The following is a 24,532-nucleotide window of genomic DNA, read 5'->3' as shown; positions in this document are numbered from 1 at the left end:
GATGGAGGATAAATTAGCAATTCCAATTAACCTCCAGTCAGCAATCAATAACCGAATACACGCGTACCATCACGGGAAGTCAAATATGTTCGATGCCGCAAAGGATGTCTGGTATCCCTACATCTACCGTTCAATAGCCTCCATTGCCAAGGGGTGCCCTGAATGTACTGCAGCTGGTAAGAACTTAAAGACGTTAATAGGTAAAAATCAACTGGGATCTGTACCAGAACCAAAAGAACCGAATGAATCTGTCCAATTAGATTTTTGGGGCCCCATCAATTACTTAAATGAATCATCTAAATATGTGCTCGTAGCGGTCGACCGGTTCTCTCGTTGGCCATCGGCAATGATCTGTGGAAATAATCGTTCGGACAAAATATTGAAATTCTTAAAGAGTTATATATCAAGCCACGGGGTGCCACGGAAAATCCACATCGATCAGGGAACTAATTTCATGTCAAATGCGGTCAAAGCTTTTTGTAATGGGGAAGGCATTGAAATCATTAAATCACCAGTTAACGACCATCGGGCAACCGGGTGTGTCGAGCGTACTATTGGAAGTCTTAAGAATTCAATCCTTACTTTCGCTCACGAAAAAATCCTGAACCCTTGGAGAAAATGGTCGAACGGGCCCTTGGTGCTCTCAGATTCTCAAAAAACTCAACACATAAAATTTCGCCTTTTGAAGCTCATCATGGTAGAGAAGCAAACACAGTTTTACGGAATCTTACTAAAAAACCATCGCTGCAGAATCTGGATTGGTCACGGGTAATAAAAACGAAAAATGCTTGTTTAGATACCACCGATCCTAATGTGCAAGATATGCCCCATCCAGCCGACACAAACTGGAGTGTACGATCAGACCTCGACTATGATATTAAAAACAGGACGCATGCACGACGCCTTACTGTGGATCAAGCTGGATATCAGGACGACGAACCGTCGATACTTAGAAGCTCAAATCCCGCAGGACAACCGGCACCATCCGGATCGTTGTTTCAGCGCACTGGAAACAAAAACCTAAAGAGGTATAGACAAATTCATTCTAAAGTTAGATCTGAGAGTAAACATACACTGACGTTAGATAATGGGGTTGTGCTTAGGAAATCGGGAGTGGCCACGAAGCCCATACCAAAGAAATCAAAAACCGCAGCCAAATCCGTCCTACCGGTACCAGTGAAAGTAGCGAAAAAACGGGCAACTCAAACGACACCACCACCGCCAACTCTTGGTGCTAGACTAACTGATTAGCAGGTGTTTGTCCTTGGAACAGTCTGTCACCCTTGGATATTGTTTCTAACCACTCTTGACGCTAACTTTGCAAGATTAAGTTACTGTATATTTATCTCGGAATTAACAATTGCTCGACGATCGTTTTACCTTCTCGACATGGCATTGGCATCAAAATATAAATATTTGAGAAATAGCATTAATCGCCAAAAATGTTAGAGGTGTAAGTTTTTCATCATATTGTTTGGAAAATGCTCTTGATTATTTGGCAGTGGCAATGGTTTGAAATTAAGCTCAAGATGAGGTAGATATTGGAACCAGATACAAACTATAATTTATTATTGGTTATAATTTAGATATTATATCCCAATATAATATTAAAGACTAACCAATCACACTTCATCAAACTAACAACCCACTTATTTGTAAGTGCTGAAATTACTTGTAATTTCAGCACCAGAGAGATTTGAATTTAACTTACAACTTAGTTGCTTTCTCCAAGAGACCGACTCGTAACAAACCCAGTATACTTTAGATCTAATGAGACTAAGAGATATAAGACTAAGATTAAGATCGGTATTAGACTGAGAAGTTGCATGAATCTATCCGGCCGAAAATAAGATAGCGTGACGAGCAGATAGCGTGTACCCTATAAGATAAGATGGCGTGTACCCTATCTGAAATTACTCTATGAGTTAGACCTAAGAACACAACTCATCTGGTGGGACCAAAAATCTCGAACAAGACCTTAAAAAACAATTTAGCTTAGAACTAAGCAAATCGATGAGAATAAGACAAAAACATTTCCAAAAATGTTACATGACAACAATTTAATTGAAATGTCTCTACGGCTCAATAGATCAGAGCCATTATTTCGAACAAAACGATAACTACCTGGTATTGGAAAAAGACCTCGGACAAAAGATGATATACGACTACCAAGAAACTTACCATTAAGTTTCATTGTCGTACGGCAAAAGCCAACACAAATTTTTATATTAAGAATTTTATTAGCATTGAATTTAGATTTTCATTTACAAACATCGCACCTTTGAAGAAAAGTCTTCAACTACAATTACAGGCGCTTAACTTATTGTTATACAATAACGACTGATAAAACATCTCTAGTCGTTCTCTTCAAAAATCTGCAGTAAACTTAAGAGATATCTGGAAAAAACATTTATTGAAAATAAAATTATAATAATAAGTTAGTATGAATACAAACTGTTAGTATATATAAATCATCTCGTCATCCCAGCTTCATCACCTAAAACATAACAGCGAATCATAAATTTACTAACATTATCAAAAACTAGTACAACTAAAAATTTTTTATCTATTAAACCTTAACTTAATTTATCAAGGCCTATCCTAATTCTTACTTTTATTTAAATTAAACTTGTTTAAACTTAACAGATCATCAAGACTTTCCTTGGATCTTTAATTCACTTTCATCCAAATTAAATTTGACTTCATTAGTTTTGTATCCTGATCATCAAGGCTTATCATTGGATCAAATAGATTAATTTCGTTCTCCCCCTCACAATTAATAAAGTTTCTAACGACCTCAAACGTCGATTCACTACCCAACCCTTCCTCAAGACCCTGGACTAATAGAAATTTTTCAATCAAATTAACCTATCTAATTAGGATAAACTGTGAAGAACTTCGGTTATTCATCCTTCTTTTGACCCCCCCCCCCTCTTACCTGACCCAGGATAATACTTAAACTTAGTAAGTTTAAAATAGTATCTAACGAACTACTTGTGTTCTATTTATACCTGAACTTTATGGATCGATTTACTATTCTCCAACCCTTGATCACAGTCACTACCCCTAAGCAAGATTAAGTAAGTTAACAACTTAACTTAGACTAGCCACGAGAAAGTAAAAATCATTCTCAGGAATCGATATATACTTTTCTCTCCAACCCTGAAATATATGACCCAAGTTAGGCTAACCACAAAAAATTGTAAGAACTAACAGTTTAAGACATTAGAAATCACTAATCCCAATATTGCATCCGTCATCCTAAACCTTATGTCACTAGACAATTTAGGAAATAAACAAATAATCATATTACACAATTGTGAAATAAACAACGAAAAATATGATCTCGTAGTTACTCCACACAAACAAACAATAGAATATATTAGAACAAAATGAGAGACAATTACAAGGAAAATTTTAAGCAAACAAAGAAAAGTTACACAAAAAAGATTTTCAAAACGAAGAAACGTAGTCTCCGAATCAGAAACCAGTAATTTAGAAGAAATTTACAGGTTAAAAGACTCCGCAAATAAAAATTCTCAAGTTAATGATCAATTATATTTTTCTGACTCAGAAACCACATCACAATCATCAATACAAGGAAAACGAAGAATAAAAAAGACATACAAAAACAAACCAGTACGTCTATACAATTAGAATCAACCAATAAAACACATTGAGAACTACACATTAACAGTCATAAAACACAAAAATGAATCAAAATGAAGAAAGCCAAGACAAAAACTCCATTCTTCCATTTTTTATCAACCCACTCACTGAAGATAGAGGACAAACAAAATTTTGTCAAAATGTAATCGCAAATTTATTCGAAAAAGGAAATAGTCCATGTACAACAGAATTTCCAGAAGTAAAAATCAAAAGACAAAATATTGATCACTATTTAAAAGGAATATGTAATATAACAAAACAGTACGGAATCTATACCATAGAAATCAAATCACCAAGTACGTTTCATGGTAGATATCTACTTCAAACAGACGACGTAGATATATAATTTTCAAAAGTATTCACAGAATACATAAAAATTATACAACATCAAAACTCACAAAGAGCGAATTCAATATTCACTACCGATGTTTTTTCAGTAATCTATAGTTATCCATCTATAATAGAAAAACCAGAATCTCAAGTAACTTCACCAGTTCAAACATCCAGACATACAGTTGTAAGACATGAAACTGCAATATTCTCCGAATTTTTAAACGCAATCCGCGAAAATTTAACCAGCAACGAACATTGGTATTTAAAGATCAAGCGGCGAAATAACAGGGCTCAGAATACATTCCGAAGTGAATTGAGGCACGCTATTTTGGCCTAACTAAAACCTTACTATATATTAAAATTATCGCTTTGTGATTATATAGCGTTTGAGGGTATAATTTATAACAGTGTCAAAAATATGCATGCCCAGATACCAAAATTTATCGCATGATAACTACCAAGTTGGCCAAACTAGCAACCTTCAAGCACCGATAACCTTGTATAAAACGATGCGCAATGTTTTTTCTAGAATGAGTTAATATATTTAAGATGATAATGAAACTGTCGGAAAATCACCTCGGAAAGGACCTAGCTTCTCCTTGTCTGAAAAATTGTCAAAGTAAAAATTTCGCAAAATAAAAATTTCATATACCAACTATATATGAAAACTTTAGAAAACTACCAACCATATATGCAACTAACTTATTGTTTCGAATTTTGATAAAAGTGGCGAAATATTTGTGCTTAAGCAGTTTTTCTCCAAACAAACTTCACTTCTGGTGTTTACTAGTTTTGGTGGAGTTTTTTATACTATGTCTTAACCATTGATCTCAAAAACTCAAAAAAAATTAACCTACAATTATTTCTTCTAGGCTCTAGGGGGTTGATTTTTGGACCACCTCGACCACAATAATTAAAAATGGTATAATTAATGCGCGATAAAATTCGTCCTATTGACGCTTACTTAATCGCCAAACTAAATCATTCCAAATCGAACTGAGGAAAACAAATTGCTCCTAATAAAACGTTGCCAGACGCAACTAACAAAACAAGACTGCTTGTTTCATGGTGAAGCCCTGAATGTTCCGACGGCCTTTAAAAAAATCTTTAAACCCCCATAACTTTTTTTTAAAAATGATCACAGGTCAAATATCGTTTCAAATTTAAGTCAAATATCTTTTCAAAATGATCACAGGTCAATTATCTTTTCAAATTGAAGACTCCCAGTTTTCAATAACAATCTCGTTATTGAAAACTGGGAGTCGCTTTGGCTTTTCAGATGTCTGGCTTCGTTTGTTTGAAAGTGAATCGGAGAAGAAGATTACAATTATAGCAGTAAAACCATAAAAAATTGAAATGAATTTGAAATACTCATTTTCCAACCGTTTTTGAAGTATTCACATCAATTTTTTGCTCAGAAAAAAAATCAGAGACTTCCTGAATTTCTTTTAGTAATTCAATTTGAATAATTAAATTGGGCAGTTTTATGGCAGTTGTAGCTTTCTAAGTGAGCCGCATAGAAGAAACAGGAAGCAGAGAGTCTCATTTTTCCTGAAAACGAAACTAGTTCAAGTTTTCAGAATTAACGCATTTTCCGCTTCTTTCTCATAAAGTTTTATATATTGCAATATGATGGAGTTTTTCAACAAAAAATTATTTCAGCATAGTTTTTCGAATATTGGCCAAATGACTCTCAAAGCTGGAAAAAACTACAAGGATAAGTCTTCCAATCAAAAGCCCCAAAAAATTCAGTCATTGGAAAGTTATTCGTGTTGAATCTGAATTGAGTGTACGTTATTTTTGAGTTTGAAAGAACTTAATGGCAAGTTTTAAAAATTAACTTGTCGCCTAATAAATATCATACAAGGTTAGAATGCACAATTTGCATTATTGTCATAAACGAAAAAATGAACAAAAAAATTAAATTTTGCAGCAAAAGTCAAAATAAAATCCTCTTCAATAAAAATGGGTTTGACTAGCAAAAAAAGCACGACCAGTTTTTTGTCAACAATGAAAAAAACGCTTTTTTTGTTGAAGTCACGACCAAATAAGCTTTAGTATGATTAGTGGCGGCGCAGAACGTTTGGTGAATCTAGGGTCTTTATAGTGATTTGGAAGACCTCAGAAAATCAATTTGGTCGACCTAAAAAAAAGGCCGATAAACATTTCAAAATTTTTTCGAAAATTCGCCCCACCCCCTCGAGAAACGCCTAGATCCGCGCCTTAGTATGATACTATACTCGACCACTGCCGCCTTGCTGTGATGTACCTAGTTCACAAAAATTCACCCTACCCTAATTCTTAGTTTTTAACGGCTAACTCAAAGTGGTCAAAAGACATAACTTTTGTATTATTGAGACAAATGATGAACCTCCATGATGAGTTTGAGAGAAAATAACTCTTACACAATTTGAAATCAGCTCCTCAAGCCAATCGTCTATCAAGCTCTTAATCAATTATAAGAGTGTTGTCCTAGAATAAAACTCAATAAAAACCATTTCAAAGAATTTTTGTGCTCGGCATTTTTTTCAGGTAAACTTTTTAGGTAGCTTTTTTGGTAAAATTTTGTATACCCTTTGAACTTAATAATATCTAATGCTAAAAAAAACAATTCAGATAAATCATTTATTCCCAGGTTATGGGGGAATGAAATTGTCAGTATTTTGACCGCAAGTTGGGATAAAGAAAGCGCAAAACATTTTGTCCTTCGAAAACGTAGGCGGCAGATGAAATCAACTCAAATTAAATTAAAGCGAGCAACTTGCTTTTGATGAATCGGTACCAGAAGGCATCAAATAACTTTCTATTATACATGGCGCGTGTGATAAGATTGAAAAAAAAATCAAAAGGTAGGTCGGGAAATTACAGTTAAGGTTTTAACCCTGATACGTTAGTTGTTTTATTTGAGATAATTTATATTTTTTTCATAAGATATTTCTTCTAGATCAGAAAGTTTTTTAAAATGTTTCAAACGACAGCAAAGCAGCGGCGTGCTCAAGGTCTTATATGCGGTTTTTTTCTAAATTTGTTTTCAGGTTTCTTTTTTCTTTTGTGTCAGTCTGCAAAAATGGCTGTTCAAAATTTTTCTCGCAGGAGGCAGTTTTTTTCTTGCCATCTTTGAGCATAGTTCAAAAAGTATTGATGAAAAATTGGTTATTTTATGCCCTATTCTCTGCTATAGTATTTTTGGCCACAATGCGCAGTTAGAACAATTTGAAGGCTAGGTGGCTGAAAATGGCTGTCGTCGAATAGTATCCAAGCGATGACCTTCTTGAGCTTTTGGCAACTCTAATTGGGTATCTAAACCAAACTGATGAAAATTACACAATTTTCAGTTACAAAAACGTCATTCTCAATCATTTTCTTCTTTTTCTTTTAGAAAAGTTATGCACAGGTTGATTTTAATTGAGAAACATTTTTGGTAATCCGAATAACGGTTTGGGATGGGAAAAATTTTGGCTTCAAGCAACATCGCAGCAACAACCTCGACGCTTTGAGTTAAACATAAAAAAATGAACTGCAATTTTTTTGGGAAGTTGCAGTGGCCACTTTTGTCATTTTTTGTTATCGAAGTTAATCAAAAACTTCGCTTGAGAGAGCGCCATAAGACTAGATTAAGCCTGTTTTTAGACATCTCAGAACAAGAATTGGAAACTGTTTTTAGATACCTTTGTAGATAAGGGAAAGAAAAACTTGAAATGAGAGCCCAATTTGCTCACCAAAGCTGAAAGAGGAAAGTCTTACCGTTTGGTAGAAACAGTGATTAGGGGTTTACCAGAAACAGAATCCCCAAAAAAAACTGTCGAAAAACAAGAAAGGAGGCAAATTCAGAGTAATTAAACCCTAAAAAACAGCTTACTTATCAGCTCACTATTGGTTTGAACATTTTTATCAAACAAATGTTGGTTGAAAGTTTTCAGTTCCCGGTAAATAAAAACTTATATCATTTCTGTTACAAAAGGGAACAAAAAGTAAACGGTTGAAGAGGACACGAACTCTAGAAGCAAGCGAGTGCTTTGATACAAACACCGTGCGTACTGCGACAGATCTCGCTATATTTGTCTAATTTCAAATTTTTCGTTGCATTTTTTCAGTAATTAGTGTTTGTAAAGTTTCAGATTGGCATTCACTCCGTACTTTTTGCAGAAAACTTTTAGCAGTTCATAAGTATGTAATTGTTTATGAGTGAAAGTTTTGTATTGTTTTCTTATGTCTTTGATTAACTATGTTTTTTTTGTGACATGGTTTTTATGAGACGTTTCGACAGCATTTTTGGTGTTCTTATTTTGTTCTGTCAGTTGATGCGTAAACGAGGATTCCATTTTGCAAATAGACTGAATATTTTTTTTTAGACCAAAAGAAGCTGTTTTTTGGTCAGCAGTTTTCTCAGTCTATAAAAAAGGCTACAGTTGTGGCTTAATTTTTTTCTAAATAAGCTGTTTTGTTTTTCAAACGTCAGTTTTTCATTTAACACCATTCCAAGTCACTTGAAACTATTGAGTTTTTCCAAGCTATTTGTTGACCATTTTTTTGAAACTTTAGAGGAATTAACACCTGATTTTTTTCCAAAAGCATCCTTTTATGTTTTTGTGTCATAAGTGCTGTTTTATTGCTTGCTAACTGAAGTTAATTTTGTTTAAGACTTCATGGTTATCTGCTTTTAGACTATTCAAGGAAGAAGTTGTTTTTATGACTATCATCAGCATATAGTAACATGTTACTACCTTGTTGAGGACTTCTGTTATGTTTTGTATAGTTTGTGTAAGGATGATTATAGAGGGCCCTATATTGATCCCTGTGGGACAGCAAAACTAAATCTTTCAGCTTTTGATTTTTTCGAGATATATACATATTGTTTTTGTCTCTGGTAAGTACGATTTCAATAAATTAAAATTCGGCCCTCTAAGTCCAAATGACTCGCATTCGTCCAGCAAAATACCATGGTCAATTGTGTCAAAAGCTTATTTCAGGTTTACGAATGTGGACTATGTCAAGATGAAATAATTTCCTCAATCAGCTATACAATAGCATCAATAGTGCCACGTTTTGATCTAAATTCAAATTTATATTGATTAAACACATTGTTTTTATCAAAAGTTGTTCAAAGTAATGAAAACGAGCTTCTCAAAAAAATTGCTGAAAACTGGTTATAAAGAAATTGGTCTAAAGTTAGCAGGATCTTTTTGTTGCCTTCTTTGTGTATTGGAATTACTTTAGCAATTCTTAGATTTTCCGGAAAAGTCTGGCATTCTAAACATTTTTGAAAAAGCGCTGCCATCAACTTAGAAAGTACAGGCTAAAATTTCAAATGCTAATTTCAAAATCTCAAGACTGTTTGTGACCGAAAAAAAAGTTAAAAATAAAAAATGGAATCTTCTAACAATGCTTCTCACAATGCTTCTTACAATCCATTGAACTACTTTAATCTATCTAAGTACATTGCGAATAGGACATCTTCAGTATGTCAATTTAGCCCTCAAATCCACCTCTAGTACCAATCCATCCGTTTACGGTCACCCATGTATTATTTATTCACAGAAATACCACCCTTCAGCTATCTTAATGCTCGCTTGGCCGAATATTTCATTTCTCTTTCTAGATTCTAAAAGGAAACAATATAAGTGACCGGAGTAGCCAAATGTCGAAATTTCGTACATAACTAAATTTATGAGCAAGCATTTTGAAATTCGAAATTAATACGAATAAAAACCAGTCTTATATTAAAATTTGACTCCATTAAAAAATAAGGTATGTACTTTATTTAGAAAAAATAATTTGAACCTCTATAAGAAACATTTAATATATCTTTGGAGGAAGCAACACTATCTAAATGAAATTCTTCAAAAAGTATCAAATCGTCCATTCCAAGTAGGCAATAATGATTCCGTTTTGGATACATATTCAACATATCGACTTCATGTTTTGTTCAATCATGATTCAGATTCGACTGAACTTGCTTTCGGCTGGGAGGTCTTAATACACTGTATAGGGTTTTTTTTGTTATGCGGGGAACTGAAAGGAGGTTTGATTGGATCTGTCTACCTGGGGAGGATTGGATGAGATAATACCCTCAATTCCTCCACAATTAAAGGGGTACTTCACAGGGCACAGTGCCCAAATGGCAGATTCCTCTTTTAGGCGAAAAATTAGCGAAAACTGTTAACATAATAGATTAGTTAAGAAATTAAGATCTAAAAAACATCAAACTAGATTGTCGACCAAATCTTTGAAGGTGAATTCGAAAAGTTTTTTCTTCAAATTTTAAAAAAGGAGCTTCTTTTCCATACTTTCCAACAAAACTTGATCATTTTTAGTTTTTTAACAGAAAAATTGGAAAAATACAAGCTCATAGAAACGGGTCAAATTTCAGCAGAAATTATTAATCATTCCATAAAGTGACGCTTATGCTTTCTAGACAGTCTGCTTTTTCGTACTTAATCTCTATGTACATTTTGTGCCCATCCGATTTGAAAAGCGAACCTGATAATCTTTCCGGACATTTTGGACGGCTCGGGCAAATTTACTAGCTGCAGTGTTATAACACATGTGATGAACGTCTGAAAACAGCTAATATATTCATCAAATTCGCAGTTTTATCTAAATTTGTTATAAATTGCTTTCAAGTTAGTAAAATTGACAATATTGATGTTTTCACTAATATTGGTCACTGATTTTTGATGCTGAAAAAATAACTTTTTTCAAAAACTTCTGTAAATAAGCTCCAAAAAAGGATGCGACATTTTTTTGCCAGGAAAAAAACGTCACATAAATGTCAATAATGTGCAAGATATAACAACACATTTCTTAACCTATAATGTAGGAGCGTTTATTACAATCTCGGCGTGTTATCTCTTCCTTTTGAAGTACAAAATAGTTGGTAACTTAGAAGCTGCTGATAATTTAGTGCAGCCAACCGTTTGACCTGAATTGAAAAAATCTTGTATAAATTTAGATTTGTTTCGTGCATTTTTATCTCAATTGTTACCCATCAAGTGCATTGTTATCTTGTTTACTTACAAATAAATTACCTTTGATCATCAGTCGTGTTTCAAACAATGTTGATTGTTTCTTAATATACAGGAGCTGTTTTATTCAATAAGTTACCATCATTAGTTGTCTGGAAATTCCCAAATTAGCATACGCATTAGTTCATTTTGCGAAAAAGTTGTGTCTTAATTGACCGATTTTTGCAAACTTAAAAAACATGAAAAAAATGACAAAAAGCTTAAGCTTGACAGATTGAAACCATAAAAATAGCAATTGATTTGAAAATTGATCGTTAATTTATTCATGAGGTTATATTAACATTATTCTAGGCCGTTAAGAAGAAACCTAATTGTCATGTTCAGTCGCAGATCAAGGAGTTTCTCGGATATTTACCTATTGGTACATTTTGCGACTTGCGAATGGAACATAAAAATGTTTTAAACGCACTGTAAAATTGCCGATTAATCATTTTTTGCTTTGAAAAAAGAGACTCAGACAATTTTTAAACGCTTTTTTTTCTTAGAAAAATTGACTTTTTTTGAAAAATTTCTTCTTTGCGTTTACTCATTATATTTCATTCTCGCTCTGGTCAGAAAAAATTGTTGACTGCTAATCTTCTAAATAACCTCATTCGTCTTTATCTTTTCAAAACGTTTGAATATCATTTTGTCAAACAGAATCCGCTAATTTTTCAAACTTGTAAAGTGAAACCAACGTTGTCTCGTTTAACAGATATGGACTCCCGGAACTACTTAAAATATCTCTTTGATAAATTTTTAAAACTTGCTAAAGATTATCACTATTCTATTCTTTTAGTTATTACTTGAGAAATTTTACTAGAGATTTTCAATATAACCAAAGCGCATTATACATACAGTTTTGAAAAAATATTTGAGAAAACATTTGAGCTATTTTAAAAACGTTCAAGGACAAAAAGACAAAGAGAATTGTTCAGACTACTGGAAGTGGGGCGGAACCGTGTACTTGGGTGTGTTTTAGCTTTTCTTCGTCTATTTTTGTTTTCCACGCAAAATGAGGTACGATTAGGCTTGTGGCTTTTTGGTCTAACTTCGAGGCAAAAAGTAAGCGAGTGCGCTTTTGATGTGCAAATGACGCGTAGAAACTTAGTCTTACTCTAAAAAAATAGTTTTGAAAATTTTTGTAGCGTTTTTCTGCAAGCAAAAACCCTCAAAAAACCAAAAAAAAATTTGCAAAAAATTGAAAAAAATTACAAAAAATTTTTATTTTTTGCTTTTTCCGATGAATTTTTTGTTAAAAATTGCTGTCATATATGCGTATTCTACTCTTACAATCAAGTGTACTCAATTGACTTATTGTTTTTTAGCTCTATTGCAGATCTGCACATAGTCGAACGAATAAAAAACATAACAACTAGCCAATAACCAAATAAAGTTATCTGTTTCGGTCGGATCTTTCTGTGCTAATTGCACAGAAACCAGCTATCTCTCCTTAGATTATTACTTTCAGAAGTTTGGCCTTTGCAACCAAATAGAGCACAAAACGCGGCTTCAATTTTTTTGAAAATGAATTTCTAACTTTTCTGTTTTTCTTGAAATTAACGCAATCTAAAATGAAATTTGATGTGCTTTTATATTCAGGTCTATTTTGGCTACCAAACAATATTTTATGAGAAAACAATTGAAACCGTCAACAAATATTGACTTTGTGAGGTCAAATATTTTATCCACATTTTTTTTTGGTAGTGTTCTGGAAGCTTGAGATTTTTCATTATGGCCGTGTTTATAACAATTTTCAGCCCAGTTTAATTATTATTCCAACTTGCGTAACGAAAGTTACGGAATATTTGTTTTCGGGTGGGTTTTTTTTCTTCAGACAAATTTCGACTTCTTAAGCAGCCATTTTTGACGGAGTTTTTTATATCAATCATTTTTTGAAAAGCGTTTTACCTGTGATAATTTTTCGTAAAGTTATGGGGGTGTAAAGGTTGGCATTTTGGCTAATTTGGGACGAATAAAGCGGGATATATTTTGCTCTATTAACGCGTAAGCGGAGAATTAATCCGTCTTAAAATCGTTCCAAATTGGTGGAAGGAAGCTTATTTACCATAATTGATTTGATACTAGGAGCAAAATTTATCATTTTGTACTTTATATGGCCAGTGGGGTGATGGTTTTTACAAAATATCTCAAATTTTAAAAAAAGTTCATTTCATTTTTTCTTCTTTTTTCTACATTTAATTTTTTCATGTTATCACTACTTCATAGAGCTTAGAAGGCAGTCGGAACATTCAGGGCTTCGCCCTGATACGAGCAGTCTTGTGTTTTTTTTTGGCCAGCGTAACAAAAATAGTTTTTATCCTGCACTCGTGTTTGTTCCAAATTGAATTGAGCTTATCGTTTATATGCTTCAAAATGATTAGCACTTCATTCTCTGAAGTTCGCTGTTGCCAGACGAGAAGTTTACAAGGATCAAAAAATATTTTCGAACAAAAAAAAATTGTCGGAGCTGTCGAATATAGCTTTGACTTGATATAGGCGTTGTGTTTATTATACAGCATTGTGTCGTCCTGCAATTTACTTACGGTTGAGCAAAAAAAATTGATACAGTTAATTTTTGTTTTGAATAGGTTGTAATTCCTGCGGGTATGTTTTTTTTGTCTAGCAAAAGTGTTGCTGTATCTTTCAATGAGACCACTTCACGAAGTGAACAGAAATAACTATGGCCTGGGGTCTGCGTCGTTTTGCTGCTAATTTTAACTACCTCGAATCAAGACCGTAGTTACCTCAAAAAAATTTCAAAGAAAGCTCAAGTGTAACACCGGGGTTGAGCTCACATTGAAAATTAGCGATAAAAAAGTGAAAAAAAAAACAGCGATCACCATTGATGAATTATCGATGTTCATTGCCACAATAGCAAATTTTATCGATAAATATAGCTAGTTTGGCTTATTTTCAGCGATGAAATAGCGATAAAAAACCTATCAAAATGAGAAAAATTAGTGCTCTAACATTGGTTCGATCCCCTAATTTTGAGATTGACAGACCTGTATGCTGCTTCTTAGCTATCAATCCTGTATTAACTAAAGCTAAAGAGCTTTTCACCTATAGCTCTCATTTGAAGGCTACCAAAATGAGTTAAAACTTCTTAAGTTTTAGCGATGATTTTCTGCGGAATCATTACTGAAATAGCTCTGAAAAATCGCAGGTTTATCTATGCAACAAATTCTGAATTATACATGAATCAGCGGTGGAAAATAGTGATCACAGAGATACTACAGAAAAAGCGATAATCAACGGCGGGACTTCAACCCTGGCACATTATTGAATCCCTCGAGACGTAATTGGATTCGAGAAAAAGATTTGAAACGTTCTCCAAGTTAGAAGACACACAATTTTAAGTCTACGAATGACCCGCAATGAGAGATCAATCCCTCAACCTAATTCAACTACTAAAAAAAATTTCAACTTTATTTTTACCACTTAAATGTGCTGTCACAGCAATATTGAGTGGTAATTAAAATTGAAATTTTTTAAATTAGTTGAAGCAAGATGAGGTATCAATTTCTCATCGCGTGTCATCGGTTTTCAAATTGTTAATTGTGCTTCTGAAAAATCTGCAAATTTTTATGTCTAGTAGGTAAAAAGGAATACAAAATTTTGTAAAAATGCAGTTTTTTCCGATATTTTAATGGGTTTCTGTATTTTGAAGTTTGTTTTTCGAACCAGTCTGGTCGGTATATGATGAGCTACTTACAATCAAGTATAATTTTTTCTGTTTTTTTCACCATTTAATTTTTAGTATCTCAAGAAAAAACTTGCGTTATTGTACATAATCTACATTTTTCTTCCAAGTTTTGCTTAGTATGTTTTCCATAAGATTTACCGTTTGATGTTTTATCATAAACTTGGTGCAAAATAGTTCAGTGCGATGTTAACATCACTCATAGTTCTGAAAATCTTCACTATTCGTTCACAAAATTTGTTGATATCATTTGAGAAGAAAATATACTGTTTCAAGAGAAAAGATTCGCTATACATTGGTGCACGTTTTAACAAAAAAGCAAGTAATGGTCTTATAACAACTTTTATGCGAAAAGGTTTACCTTGTTAACGTTTTTTTTAACAAAAAAACTCGTTTCTTAGATTTTACTCCATGAATTTTTTCTCATATTTTTCTTATTTTTTTCTGTTGAGAAATTAATCAAAAACTTTTTGTTCATCCGTGTTTCCAGTTTGGTTTGAAAACATTGAATTGAATATTTATGAACCTTTTTGAAGAATAAAACAATTAAAAGTGCCTATAAATCTTGAGACTCTTAATTGACTTTGAACATATCTCTCCACAGATGAATTAAAGTCAAACAAAATGACCCCAAGTGAGCTAAAAAAAGAAAAAATATATAAAAAAAGAAACCATTGAAAGTGAAAAAGAATAGCCAAAATGAAATATAAAGTTAATAAGACTAAGCTTTCATTCCCACGCATTTTTTGAGAAGTCGAATCCCAAAAGCACTTTAAATTCGTCCTTAGATTAGCATTCTTCTTCTCAGTTAGAAAAGCTAATGACACTCAATTAGACCGCGGTGTCAGTTGAATCATTTTACCGATTCGAGTTCTTTTATATATATAAAAAAATCATTTATTACTATTTTCTAATCATTTTCTATTTGGTTGCACCAAATTTATTTTGATTTTTAAAATTTCAATTGTTATAGGACTCATGAAAATTGTCAGAGGATTGAACTGTTTAAAGTCGTCCATTGACCCAAAAATAGCGGTGTCAAAAAAATTGGTCAAATTTTATGATTTATCCTCGGTCATTGGAGGTATATGAACCTAAAATTTCCAACAGATAGCTTAAAGAAATACGAGCTTTCGTGGCCCTCCAACCCAACAACTATCCACTATTTTATCTTTAATTAGATTTTGACCAAACATTGCGGGTTCCTGGTAAGTAACAGCCTTCTTTTCTGGTTAGTACATTTGAGATTTATTTGGTTAGTAGTAATCATATCTCAACTAGTTTAGATAGCATTGTTTGAGTGACATTGCTTAGAAGAGCGTTAAATTCGCTTGAAGTAAAACAATAATTGAACAACCAAATTTCAGCCAAAAACCCACCGGACAAAATGAACTATGCTGGGTCTTAATGCGACTTAGCCGAACGTTGAGAAAGGCGAATTTATTGTTCACGCAACCGCATGAGTGCAGCCGGCAAACTTTGTTGTGGAAACCAAAACAGAAAAACATTAAAGTGAACTTAGCAACGCAATTTCTTCACATTTAAATTTTTTTTATATTTCATAGTGAAAAAAACAAGTGAATGAATTTTTTTCAAAAAGTAATCCAATTTTCTAACAATAACAATTAACCGAATTTTTTGTGAAAAAAAATAACACGCTAATATTTTACGAAGAAGAACAGAAAATTTTTTTGTAGAAAACTTTTCAAGAAAAAAGAATTCTGCGATTTGCATTGTTCCATTAAATAATCTGCAAGTACCCAGCCCATGTATTATCAGAATAAACTCTCCGGGCGAGGAAACTGGAATCTCCAGAGGTGGTGTTGTATTTTATTTATCCGTTACACGAGCTGTATTGACGTCTTTTAGAGTAACCGATTCTCATTTATACTGAGTTTAGTTATTTGGTGTAAATTTCAATCAATCAAATCACCTGAACTTTTCGGATTAACCCAAAAAACAGTCAAATACCCTACCATAGATTACAAATTTATTTCTTGTAGATTGCAACTTTATTGAAAATCTTTTAAACTAGTATATAACTCCATACGCACTTTGGTGTCAAAAATCTGGGAACGTCATTACCGTCTAGAAAAAAAACTTCAAGTTATTTATTGCCGAACTGATCCGTTAATATAAAGTTTTAACTAACTTATATTCTGTTGAAATTTATAGCGAAATTAATCATAACAGCGTGTTTTGAGAAATCCCAAGGAAGTTCCGGCTCCTGGAATTTACAATAAACACGAAAAATCTGAAAATAAACCCTACGTTGAAGGTTTCTGTCCGGTTTTGAAATTTATGTTTCTTTCAAACATTGAAACTTCAAAAAGTTTGCACAGAAAGTAAGGCTAGACCACAAGTTTAGCCAGACAACAAGTTTAGCCAGACAACAAGTTTGGCCAGAAATTTTCGCTCTAATCGATATTTCTATTTAAAAAATTTGAAGCTTTTATCAAGAGAAATTGAACCAGATTATATTATAGCTGAATAATGAGTTTTAAGCCTGCCAAGCTTATATTATTGGATTGAAAGAGGCGTTAATAAGGTAAGCAGAATGTTAGGCTCTTTCCAGGTTCTCACTTCCTTGTAAATAAAAAGAAGTAATTTGTTAAAATGAGATTAATTTTCATCAAAACTACTCATAACAAGGCAAATGCTTGATTATTCCGACTTAAAATCTAAGAGATTTTTTTTTGATAAAATGTTTTAGAAAATTAATTTAAAATAATGAAGTTTACGGAAAAAATAACAATTGATTTTTTCTTACTATTTTTTTGAAAAATTTCACCTCAAAAGCTATGAAAATTACAATATGAATATTTTAGCCAAGGGCAGATGTAAGACTTTTCGATAGACCTAATTGATTTCTTGCGCCCTTTTAAGCACAATAAATGCCTTTGTGTTGAATCCCTGTTAAAGAGGGGCATCCGCCCCCTCATGAATCCTTCCCTGATTTTAGCGCCTGATGACGTAATAGTAAGATAAAATAGCATGCTTCAATTTACTTGTGAACAAGTTCTGAGGGAAGATTAAATAGCTGTTCATCTGTTATAAGCACTGAAAAAATATGCCGCATTACATTATTTTGAACTAGCCAGTTTAGCAGTTTTCAAATCGAGTAGATTGGCAAAAACTTTGAAGCCTTTTCAGATTTTTGTATGAAAACCTCAACACCGTTCAGACTACTACAACGCTATGCATTACGAGGCCAAATGGTGTACTTTGTGAATTGTAAGTGCATTCAAAAACAGGCTGAAAACATATTTGTAAAGGAATACACAAAACGGCTATTTTGATTTGATCCCAAAGCAGCCAATTTTGCGAAATCCGGAACATATTTTGCGGAATCTACAACAGTTTCCGGAATTCAAAAACAAAAATAAATCCTTTACATTATTAATTCCAATTTTGCCGGATCCGCCTACATTGGCGGAGTCCGCTTAAAGTTTGCGGAATCCACTCACATCATGACCTTACAATTTACAATTTGGCGAAATCTACTGCACTTTGCGGAATCCGCTTAAGTTTATCGAATCAAAAACAACAAGCTATTTTTGCTCATTTGTAAAATCTAAGACACAATTACAACAAGACTGCTCGTATCAGGGCGAAGCCCTGAATGTTCCGACTGCCTTTTAAGGTTTTATGGAGCAGTAATAACATTAAAAAATTAAATGTAATAAAATTTAAAAAAATTTTTTTTTAAATTTGAATTTTTTTTTATAAAATCATCACCCCACACGCCATTTAAAGTACAAATAGATAGATTTAGCTCCTTGTAACCAATCAATTATGGCAAATAAGCTTGTTTTAACCAATTTGGAACGATTTTAAGACGGAATAACTCTCCGCTGCTTACGCGTTAATAGCGCGAAATATATCGCGCGTTAATTGTCCCAAATTGGCCAAAATGGCAATCCAATCTTTAAACCCCCATAACTTTACGAAAAATGATCACAGGTGAAATATCTTTTCAAATTTGAGCTCAAGACAACAATACCTTTCGAATGATATAAAAAAATTCCGTCAAAAATGGCTAGTTAAAAAGTCGAAATTTGTCTGGAGAAAAAAAAAACCCACCCCGAGCACAAATATTCCGTTACTTTCGTATCGAAAGTCGGAACAATAACGAAAAAAATTGGTTTCAATGTATCTATCTATACATGAAACGCACCTACAAACGCCAAACCTTGCGCATATTCAGTGCACAGTTTGGCGTTTTAATGTATAAGGTACAAAATTTTTTTGGCGTCTAGTAATAATTAAACAAAAGCCATTAGGTTGCCTTAGTTTAGTTTAAAACCATTAATGAGCAGAGATTTTTACTCCGAATAAAAATAAAAATTAAAAGCTCATTAGATTGTCCCAATATATCCAAATAATTTTTCATTTCCAAATCAGGGTGTTATCAATTTTCAGAAAGAGTTAGAAACTCCCTCCAAAAATGACTTGCTAAAAACACGACATTTTTGCATAGAAATCAAGGCCACACCGAGCACCAACTTTTGTCTTTTTTTTAAATATTGGATCAAAAATTATCTAAATTGACTAAAAAATAAAGTTTCAAACTTTATAACTTTTTATTCCTTTGAACTTAAAAAACTCCATTCAAAAATAATAAGATCATAACTTTCAAAAGCAGAAGGTGTTCTCGTCTACTTTCAGAAATTTTCAAGGTCCAATCTAGTTTTAAATTGTGATGTTTTGATTTTATCAGAAAAAAATTAATTAAAACTTTTTGGACCAAAAAACTGCCTCCAATGAAACAAATTTAGAATTAGATTAACTCGCCAGCTATACTTTAGGCTCGAAAATTGGATGTTAAGTGTTGAATAATCAGTTCAATTTTTCGCCACTATAAATTTCAAAAAAAAACTGGGAATTTTTTGTAAAGCTAACTTAAATCCAAACTACTACATTATAAACGAACTTCTTCTTGTTGGTTAAAAGACGCACAAAACGTCTCTATTTTTAAAACAAATATACTCCTAAGAGTTTAATAAGCAATAAAATAAGACATTGTTTCTGAGACGGTTTTGTCCTGACAACCTTCTAGTGACGGCAAGAAACTAAGGCGTAGGCTAATGGCTCATAACTAAGACGTAGCTAACCTTCAAATTCATTCTCAAAACAGTTTTAAAATTAAAGAAGTCTAATGATATTCTTCATCTGTGCATTTTTCAATCCAATTAAATGCCCTTTCTCCGAAAAAAAAAATTAAGGCAAAAACAAAAAAACATCAAAACATTCTCTTCTTATGAAATTTGGTCGGCTACCCATGTTTCATTTGAACTTTTTCTTTGTTTTTCTTAAAAGTTATCTTCTTCACGCATTGCTTAGAACTAGACTTTAAAATTGGCATCTAGTACGTCGCCTGAAATCAATCTCTAATGATTTGGTTGTAAATCAGTATACCGATATATCGGTAAACAAAAGTCAGTCGGAACAAATTAGAAAACAAAAAAGCATTGTTCAACTACAAAACTTAAGAAAACTGAAATATGGGAGCTTGTTTAGTGGAAATAATTATTGACCAGTGAGATCGCTTATTTTTTAGATCAGTTTCGGTGATCCATGCAAAAATTTTGGCGAATTTCCGTTTCCTGCCACAAGAAAAACACTGATACGTTGTATCGAAATTAGTTTTCAAATCCAATCATTTTTAGTTAAACTATAGGGTCTTACATATGGATCTATTTAACGATCCCACCTGTTGTGTCTACTAAAGAATGTCCGCCCCTATAAATCAAAGCAGTAAATTTGCACTAGAGTTTTCTATTGAGAATTCTAAAGTATTAGAATTCTCAAAAGTAAACTCTAATGCAAGTTTACTACTTTTATTTAGAGGGGCGGACATTTGTAATAGATACCATAATGGGAAAATTGCAAAATAGATCAAAAATTTAAGACCCAATGTTTCAACTAAAAACTGAATGCGAGCTAAAAAAACGTTTTAATACAAAGCAAAAAAAAATTCAACATTTTTACGGCAGAAAAATTCCGCCAAAATTTTTGTTTCGATCGCCGAAACTTATTTGCAAAAAAAACCTCAATTGAAAAAACCTCTTATAAGACTGATAAAAATTCTTTTTCTTGCTTTTTCTCGTCTCCACTTATCGTCCCCACTTGATCTCACTGACTTTTTATGTGATCATTTATAACTTCAAAGATTCTTCAAAAAGCTTTCAGGCAATCCAATTTCAGCCAAAAAACACAAAGGACGACTGCGCATAATTTATTTTATTTCTCATGTACTAAATGGTTTCAAGCTGTTCGCCATCTTCGAAGTATAGCAGAGTAGTTTTTAGCTGCTACGACTTTCACTGAAATTCATTCTTATTAAAAAAAATAGTTGATGCATTTGCTGTCAAATGACACTTGTTACCAATTCATACAACGGCATACTGCTGATCTGAAAAGCACAAGAGCGAAATCAATAGTTTCATTTAAACCTATTTTGTTATAGTCCAGTAACATTTGCAGATATTATTTCTGTTTCAGATTTTAATTCAGAATACAGGTTTGTTCTTTAAAATCAGTCCAATATGATAAATTTGATTTTTAAGGAAAACGTTAGTTGATTTCACCCATATGATCCATTTTGTCACGGGAAATTTGAGCTCGGTGGGGTTTTATCATGTTTTCTTTTCATCAGACAAATTTTTTGTTTAGCTTTTTTTTAATTTCGAAATAACCATTTTTGACTGGAGTTTCTTAGATAATCTGAGAAGCTAGAAATTTCCGTCCAAAATTGATATAAATTACCACCTTGATCGTTTTTCTTAAAGTTAGATGGATCTGAAAATTGCAATTTAGGATAAATGAGTCTTAGATTTAGTGTTACTAACGTTTAAGCGGCGCTATAATCCGGCTCCGCAATCTTTCCAAAATGATTGAAGTTGGGTTCTACCAAATCCAGTTTTGAAGTCGTAAGTTTTTAAGAGAAGTGGAATCATTTGAAAACAAGAAATGGCCCCTTTTTAAAATTCTAAAAAGTTTATATAATTTTTTGAGGGAATTTTTTTTTTCATCTAACATTACGAGGCCAGTTTGTGCACTGGATAGGCGCACAACATTGTGTCTGTATGTTCCTGGATTCCAAACACAAGTCTTTAAACATGTTAAAATTTTGTCGGAATGATGGAAGAAAAAGACAGAACAAAAGGAGCGTCCTTGTGGAAGCCGCTTACAGTTCTCAAAATGCACAGTTTGGCCTCGTAATGAAAAATCATTCAAATTGTTTTTGTTAAAATTTTTTTATTTTTTAAGATCTAGTGAATTGAAACCTAACTGTTTGGAAACTACTTTTATTAGTGTTATGATTCAGTACACATGTTAAATAGGTACATATGTTAAGCAAGGACAGACGGTTGCTATGCCAGTAGCACATAATGTTCAGACCACAACCTCAGAGTTTTACTTTGCAAGTTAGTGTCTTTTCTTGAATGTCGTGTGATGATAAAGCTATACAAACGCGTGGAAATTTATTGAATTAGGCATAAGCAACTACAATTGCCTTCAAAAAATAAATAAACCAAAAAAAAATTCTATTTTTCTCCAATTTTTTGCTCTAAAATTTCAAAAATTTTCGATTTTTTCTTTGCCAGAGAAGCGCTACAGAAGGCATCCAAAACCATATTTTTTTGGAAAAAAAGGTCAACTTTTAGCCTAAATTGGTAATTTTCATACATAACGAACGTTACTCGATCACTTTTCTCTCAAAAATAGACGAAACGTCAAAAATTTTAAAGCGGTTTTTCTCAAAACGGGGATTATTTTTGTAATTTTTATAAAAATAATTCGAATAACGATCAAAAAGGCTCTAATGTTTTATATCACTCAACCCTGACCGATGATTATCAATGGCACCTGATTTTGCGTGATAAACAAAAAAAACCAAAACACACCTGCATTTTCAATGGTCGGAACAATTAATAATTTCCAATTGTTACTCACTTTGGTTTTGCTTTCTTTGAATTGAAATTTTTCAACAAACGTGTTTTTCGAACAGACTATCTACTTCGTTAAAGTGTTGTTTTTATTTTTCCGATTCGAGTCAATTTTTATTAACCTTAACTATACTCATACTCTGATTTTTACGGTGTTTTTCAAAGAAGTGTTTTTTTCTGTGTTTTTTCTGAGACTTTGAACAGATTGATGTGATATGGGCTATTCTTTTTTGTTACAGAAAGTTTTTTGAAGCTAATGAATCTCTAATTTTACTAAAATTGTTTACGTCACAAAATTGTTCGATTTTTTTTTCAGCGAAACTTTGCTCGATAACTTTTAAATATTTTGAAATTAATCTAATCTTTACAAAATAAACGAAATCCGAATTAAGTTTTATTCAAAAAACCCAAAAACCTTTTTTTTTAAATGAAAAACTGATCGTGAGTATTGTGACTTAATGTTGGCAGACAATCTTTTTTTTTTCATTTCAATCGAATCAATTAAAAACAATCAAGTCGCAGTTTGATGAAAATAACTTAAAATTTCAGTGATTAAATTTGCTCTATAGCATTGAGTTAAAAATTTATTGTTATAGACATACATAATTTTTCTTGTCAATTGATTGAAACAATCGCAATCGATCATTTTGTAGAAAAAAAATAACAAGACTGCTCTTATGAGGACAAAAAACTGGATGTTCCTAATGCCTTTTAACCTCTATGAAATAGTTTTCATTTAAAAAAAATATATATGTGATGAAATTTTTGTAAGAAATGAAAAAAAAAGTGTTCTTTTCGATTTTGTTCCAAAATTATTATTCTAAGTGCAAAACTTTTACTGAGCGTTCAATAACGTATTATAAAATCCAAATTGCCCACTAATCTTCAATTTGGAATGATTGGTGATCAGCATTATGTCGCGGCTATCTCATTATTGGCACGAAACCAAGTTATACAAGGTATCAATGCTGAAAACGAAGACTAGACTGCTCAAAGTAAACTTTCATGCCAATTTCATCAAAAAAAGACATGTGATAACTTTCTTGCAAAAAGTAGACTCTATCAGCGTTTAGAAAACTTAATTTTTGAACTCCTAGTTTTGAAATAGAGCGTTAGGTTGAAATCTTACTATTCGTAGACATACAACTCTGTGTTTTGAACGAAAGCAATTAAATTAATGATGTCCATAAAAACAGAATCAATAATTCTGCTAGTAAAAGGGAGAAACCCTGGATGTAACGTCAGTGAAATAGTTTTTGACTTCAAATTTTTCAAATTGATGAAATTCTCAAAAAATGGAGAAAAAGTTTGAAACTTGTCCCAAAAACGGTGTGCTAAATTAATTGCTAAATTTTTACTTAGTGTCTAGTAACGTAACAAAACGTCCGAATAGCTCGTGTCCTTCAATGTTTTTAGAGAAGTTTTTAAAAATTGTCGAACAATTTTTAGCAAGGTCAAAGTGCTTCTTTACGTTTTTGCTAAACTATGTTATTTTCCCTTGAATACTTTCTCAAATGTGGTAAAATTGAAAAAAGCACAAAAATTGCTCAACAAATTTCAGTGTCTGTTATAATTGTCTGTTTCAGATGTGCTGTTCTTCGATGGTTGTGTTGATATTTATCAAGATATTATTCAGCCTTCTGCTATTCTGTCCCCTGGTCGTCCAATGCAATGTGGGTCTCATCAAAATCCAGCCCCAATTTCTAGCCCCCCTTCCCGAAGACACAGAATTCAGGCATCGTTTCCAGTTTCCTTAGCTTCCGTGATTCTTAATTTAAACTTCTGTAGTTTAATTCTTTCCTAAAATGTTTCCGTTACAAGAAAGAGGATTTTAGAAAGAGGAATAAACAAACCAGCAATTTGCGACA

At 32.6% G+C, this 24,532-nt stretch overlaps 1 protein-coding gene across 1 annotated transcript in view; it reads left to right on the top strand.

Moving 5' to 3' along the window:
- Positions 1 to 16,563: 16,563 nt before the first annotated feature.
- The window catches only part of LOC134852859 (uncharacterized), a 79,799-nt gene continuing 71,830 nt past the window's right edge, over positions 16,564 to 24,532 (top strand). The window contains exons 1-2 of the mRNA XM_063868694.1: positions 16,564 to 17,260; positions 24,251 to 24,399. Of these exons, the coding sequence (XP_063724764.1) occupies positions 24,251 to 24,399 (149 nt within the window). The 5' untranslated portion in view covers positions 16,564 to 17,260. The remainder of the gene's footprint in view (positions 17,261 to 24,250; positions 24,400 to 24,532) is intronic.

This window comes from Symsagittifera roscoffensis, chromosome 8, assembly GCF_963678635.1.
Source record: "Symsagittifera roscoffensis chromosome 8, txSymRosc1.1, whole genome shotgun sequence".
NCBI lineage: Eukaryota > Metazoa > Xenacoelomorpha > Acoela > Convolutidae > Symsagittifera > Symsagittifera roscoffensis.
The sequence above is the reverse complement of the archived record's forward strand: the minus strand, read 5'-3'. Positions and strand labels throughout refer to the sequence as shown.